At 35.5% G+C, this 6,000-nt stretch overlaps 1 protein-coding gene across 1 annotated transcript in view; it reads right to left on the reverse strand.

Annotated features, from left to right (window-relative positions):
- LRRIQ1 (leucine-rich repeats and IQ motif containing 1) overlaps positions 1 to 5,192 on the reverse strand; it is a 116,623-nt gene extending 111,431 nt beyond the window's left edge. The window contains exons 1-5 of the mRNA XM_009325353.1: positions 5,028 to 5,192; positions 3,691 to 3,802; positions 2,595 to 2,689; positions 1,300 to 1,405; positions 382 to 611 (exon numbers count right to left, since the gene is read on the reverse strand). Of these exons, the coding sequence (XP_009323628.1) occupies positions 382 to 611; positions 1,300 to 1,405; positions 2,595 to 2,689; positions 3,691 to 3,802; positions 5,028 to 5,156 (672 nt within the window). The 5' untranslated portion in view covers positions 5,157 to 5,192. The remainder of the gene's footprint in view (positions 1 to 381; positions 612 to 1,299; positions 1,406 to 2,594; positions 2,690 to 3,690; positions 3,803 to 5,027) is intronic.
- Between the last annotated feature and the right edge of the window lie 808 nt (positions 5,193 to 6,000).

The following is a 6,000-nucleotide window of genomic DNA, read 5'->3' on the forward strand; positions in this document are numbered from 1 at the left end:
TGTAAAATTGGGGTGGGAGATCTAAAGTAAGTAAGTATTTTCTATTAAGGCAGAGTGACCATTTTTGATTTGTGAGTAATTTAGCACAACTCTCATTTCCGGTACTTTGGCTGGTGTCATACTATAAAAACTTAGTAAGGGCAAAGCCTAAAGAATAATTTAACATTTAGCATAGCAAATTCATTCACTGTTGATCAAAGCAGTAAACGCATAAAACCCAGTGGATCATACTTAAATATGTCTTACATCTCACTTTGGTATCACAAGTAGACAGAGTTTAGGACAGTCATACAGTTTGGGATAGTACTATCTTTTTTCACATTAGATCTTGAATTCAGATAGTCTAGATGGGAACAGATTGGCTTCAGTATCATTAATTACCTTATGAAGAAGCTCTAACTTTATTCTTTCAGCCTCAAATTCCTCCAGCTGCTGCACCCTTCTTGCGTGTTCCTCTTCATTCTGTTTTTCCTGTGCTTCCCTCTCAGCTTTCCACTTTTTCCTCTTCTCATCTTCAAGCTCCTTTTGTCTTTTCTCCCACTGCTCAAATTCTTGTCTACACTTTTCTTCTACTTCACGATGAGTAAGGCTTATGCTCATTTCAACATCAGCTATGAATTTGTAATCAACCAAGCAAACCTTTTATTTAATTTCCTGATAAGCACTGGGGAACATTAAACAGTCTTAAAGTATTGACAAGAAAAGGATTCTGTGCCGATAGAGCCAGCAATATATATCCCCAAGGAAATCAGAACAACAATGCAAGTCTTTTCTATCAGAGATGTCTTATTATAATGATGCACACTTACTGACTCTGCTACAATTACGCTTATTCTACGAACATATATTTCAGGACTACACTTTGGCTTCAGTCTTCTGTGGCTATCAGCAGGGGTTTTATAACTGATGCGCTCCACCCCAAAACATGGTGAAGGCAAATATTCCCAGCCAATGTGACTATAAAAAAATAAAAGAAGTTGTGGCCAAAGCACAACCTGCTTAGTGCCTCCAATCTGGCTTTCATTTGTGTTCATAATTATTTAAATAATTTTTGGGTACTATTTTTTGAAACAAATTTCTATCAAGACATTAAAGACTAGGATAATTTTGTAATCCTGAAATGAGATAAAAGCACAGGCATTTGCTCATGTCCAATTCATGAAGTATCAAAATCTATTGCATACTGAAACGTGTAATTCTTTACAAAGAATGTTATGATATTCATGAAAACAGAAAAGCAGGAAATAGTGATATGACGCTGAAGATCAACTCAACCAAACGACTAATGTGTTTGCTTACCTGTAACAAAATGGTCGTCAGTGACCAGTGCATCACTGGTGGACTGACTATTATAACTAGGTGTTGTAGCAATCTTCAAGTCTTCATTTTCAATTTCAAATAGTACCTAATATAGTTTAATATTGTCATTAAGAAACAAGAAACAAAATTTAAAAGCAGAACATTATAAAAATCTTCCAGAACAGGGATAAGCTTTTCATCATATGACAAGTACGATAATACAAAACTTACTACTGACTGGAATCCTTAGACATTGAATAATGCAAACGTATCAGTCAAAATATTGTTTTCTAGAGTAATAAATATTGTCGTATTTCCCAAAATACATAATATTTCTATGTGTTTTTTTAATATATTTTACATTCTTACTTGGAAAAACAAATGTTTTGCATTTGGGATTTGTTTTACTTTCTGTGGAACTAAGCACTATATTTATGCATTAATACTGTTATGCACATAGGGGAAGAACTAGTTACAGCGTAAATTTTTAAGAAGTCTATTTGAAAATAATGCTATGGGCATATTTCTTTCATTGTTCTTTATTGACAAGAAGTAATCTATTCCTGCTCATTTATCATCTGCTCATCACATGCGTGGGGCATATATTTGTAATGCAGCTGAAGTCACATAAAGTAATTGTGCAGTTCTAAACAATGGTCTTCTGAGAACAAAAAATCATGTTTGCAAAAGTGCTCACTAATGAAAGCCAGGCGACAAATTAAAAGTGATTAAATTAAATACAGGTTTATGTTTTTCTAAGAGCTTCAGCAAATTCAGTCAAATCCTATGAAAATATAAAAGAACCCAGGTTCATAACTCTTGATTTGTCTTTTGAAAGTTACAGACATTATTATGTTTACATTTTCTATAAAATAATGGAATACATTAGGAGCAAGATTAACAGTAGCACATCCTCCTGATCATCGTAAAAAGAATAACATAGAGAAGCTTAAAAGTGTTATCAGACTATTGAGATAATATTCTGCAAATAATTAACAATATAGGATTATTCAGTTTTGTTTAATTTTGTTGATTTTTGTGCTCAGCATCTCAACTACTGATACAGAGAATTTATTCCAAATTTTAAAACTTATTGACACGGTGTATTACAGCTGATGTCCCAGTTCTAAAGAACAGCATAAACAAACTCATCTTAATACCTTATGGATAATCTGACAGAAACAAAACTGAACACATCTATAGGTCTCCTTAGGAGGCCAACAAAGCAAGTGTAAGTTATCCACATTACTTAATAGAATTTTATTCACTATAAATATTGTTTAAATAGAGAATACCCTTTTTTTAAATAGTTCTGGATCTTCATTATAATCAGAAGCCAATTCTGCCAAGTAATCTGAAGCATGGCAAGAAACTACTCCATAAATGTTACCTAAAGAAGAAATAAATATTTAGTACACAGAGAGAAAATCCCTTACCAGTACTCAGTTCTGCTCTATACTGCTTAGCTACTATATTTCTTTAAACTAAAATAAAGCATTTTTTCCCCTTTAAAACTCTTAACACCCCCCTCCCCCAATTTTACTCAAATATATATGGGAGTCATTTAACTACATTAAAAGCAGCAAATATGTGTAACTGGAACACACAATATGATGTTGTAAGAATCCAGTCATAGAAATATGAAAGAGAATTCCACAGCATAGAACACAGCAGAACATTTTCTGTGTAGAAAAATACAGTAGAGCTTGTATCAGATAGGTCAAAAACTGACAAAGAACTACAAAAATAATAACAAAGAGTAAGTGTCCATTACAAAAAAAGGATAAAAAGAAACCTTCCTCAAATATCAAAATGTATAGACAATATTGAACTTTTGTTCACAAAGACCGTTATGCTAAATGAGTGTGAAACCCAAGATGATGTGAAAAACTGGAACGGAACAATGCCAGCTTTCTGGCATACAAACTATGAGTTTGGCTTCAGTCACACAGCTGACACAGCAATATTGTTCCCAATTACAAGGTAATTTCATTTAATGCCAGCTTGGATATCTCTAAAGACAGACTTTAAACATATCCTATGGGATTCAATCGTATCTGAAGTCTTAACTTCAGCTCGTAATGACTTCACTTTAGATTCCCATGAAGAGTCTGGCCCAGGTCCTGTTTCAGAGAATGATCCTGCATTGATCTATGGTTTAGCATCAGATGAATTTTTAGAAAAATTAAATTCATACTCAGATGTTAATCCTAGAAGACAGCATTGCATGGTTTTATTCCTAGAGATTTTCAGCATGCATTCAGAAGCTGGTGCAATAGGTTTCGCTGCTTGCTCTACTGAAAAGTTTGCATTGTTTCACTGAAGATTGTTAGTCTAACTTCCACTGGCAATATGAGGTGCATAAATATTTTAACTGTGACCCCTGCTTACTTGTAGTTTCTTCATCTTCTAAGTCTTGCAGTATAAGCTTTTCAGCATCTTGATTTCTGCTCTTTATAAAATTTAAATAGGAGAGAACTGATTCTGGCAAGTCATCTGAAATCTAGAAAAACACGACGTTTGACATAAATTCTACATTTTCATCTCACAGCCACAACCAGAGGTAAATACTTGACATGCAAGAATAAAGACTCATTTTGGCTTCACCTATAAAGCACTGATGGAGATTTAGTAGCAATTGCTACCAAAATTGTTGCTAATTCCTACACTCTTCCCATTGTCTTATCACCCACTGAACAATTAATAATTCTCATTTTTAATTACAGTCTAATTAAATTTTGATTGGAACACATTTTAGTAACTTATCTTCCACTATCTCCAGAAACATGTTTCCATTAACATTTTCTTTATAATTCTGTTGGACCAAGAAATTAATAAAAAGGTTAAGACAAAAAATTAATGAATACCTGTGATGCAGGATCTTTTTCTTAAAAATGTTCAGACTCTTTAAAAAACAAATTACTTTTAAATTTACTAATGTTTAAAGTATGCATGTAAATCAGATGCTTCAAGTTTCTTTACTACACAGATATTTTCTATTCAAAAGACTATCTTTTACTGCAAGCATTTGGGAAAATGGAGTGCCTTCTCTCAGATGTGTAAATTGCAGTAAACATTGCCGGCATTCAGCATGTGAGTGCATAAATAATTATCACTGATACATTTGCCTAGCTTTATGTCATATAAATCATATGATTTATGGTCACATATAACCTATATCTTCTACCCTAATATCCTATAGACCAATACTTTTTCCTACAAGTCTGAAAGATTAAAATAACTGAAAAGGACCCAAATAACTGATTGGACTTCAGAGGAAAATCTTTCCCCAAGATAAGAAGTCATCCAAAAAAAGAGGACTTGAAGCACCAATTTATATGAAATTAATATCAGGAAGTCTTCAAACATAAGACAGTCTCTTGTGATATTTAAATATGGATTTAAATGAAGAATCATTGGCTTATTCATCCAGATGCAATCTACCTCATTAGCTTTAATAAAATCTTCCAGCTTCAGAGAATTCTAAAACAAATCATTATCTAGGATATCTGATTTTTTTCACTTAAGCAGAATGCTGATATTCATCTCTTTTATTGTCTTGTCACCATTGGAGGTTACATTTTTCATGAAGCAATACTACTGAGACTTTCAGAAGAAATCCTCAGGTTAGGTATGTCAGGAAAAAGTTCATTCATCAGATAGGCTTTCCAATGCCCGTACTACTTTCAAGCAGAAACAGAAGCAGTTTTAGCCCATTGAATACTTACTGTCTCACTGTCACTCAAAGTTTCATCTGATACCTCTGTGTCAGGATCATCTGCTTCAAAGGAAGAAACACTGATTCTGCTTAATTCAATTGCTATTTCTTTTTCAATTCCTTCAATATCTTCTGACATTCTACTTTCCACAGCGTCTTATCTGCTTTCAAAGCTACACAAAGAAAATATTAACTTTCAGCACTGCGTGAACCAAATTAAAGAGCGTGCTCATTTAGCATAAGTTTATTCAGATGTATTTATTGAACAGTTGGCTTAAAACATGAAAAGGAACAGCAGAAGCTTGTTCTGAACACTTCACTCCATACCAACAAGCAAAAAATAAGAAAAATGTTAGTTTGTGATAAGAGAATCCACCCTCAGTCTACCCCTCTAAATTTTGCAAGTGTTACCAAATTTGAATGTTAAAAACCTCTGCCTGCTCTCTACTCTTTGTGGACAGTATCAGTGCTACAACCTAAGCCTCACAAGGGTTTTTTTTCCAGCCCTAGTAGCTGCAAAGGAAAAAAAAAGCTTCAAACAATAAATACATATTAACAACTACAAAATAAGACTAAGAATCCAGAAAGCACTCGATGAAGTTGTAAGGATACGGAGAAAGTGGCGAGAAATGGCCTAACCCGCAGAAGTACATGGATCCAGGCAGGAGGGGAAGGGGTCCCTCGCCGTCCCCCTCTCCCTCCGCAACCCGCATCCCGGTCCTCACCCCTAGCCCCAATTACGGGACAGGGGAGGCAGCCCAGACCCGCTCCATCAGAGCCAGCGAGCAGCTCTTCCTCCCTCGCCGGCTCCTGGAGTCGGAGAAGGGACACGCTGGGCGCATCTCAACCGTCAAGGCGCGAAGCAGTTCCTCCTGAGAGAAACTACACCTCCCAGAAGGCATCGCGGTGGGGAGGCTGCCCGCCCACCGCCGTTTCCCGGAAGGCCCGCGGAGCCGCCCCTTTGCATGCTGGGAGCTGGAGGC

Source organism: Pygoscelis adeliae, unplaced genomic scaffold (assembly GCF_000699105.1).
Source record: "Pygoscelis adeliae isolate BGI_AS28 unplaced genomic scaffold, ASM69910v1 Scaffold196, whole genome shotgun sequence".
Classification (NCBI taxonomy): domain Eukaryota; kingdom Metazoa; phylum Chordata; class Aves; order Sphenisciformes; family Spheniscidae; genus Pygoscelis; species Pygoscelis adeliae.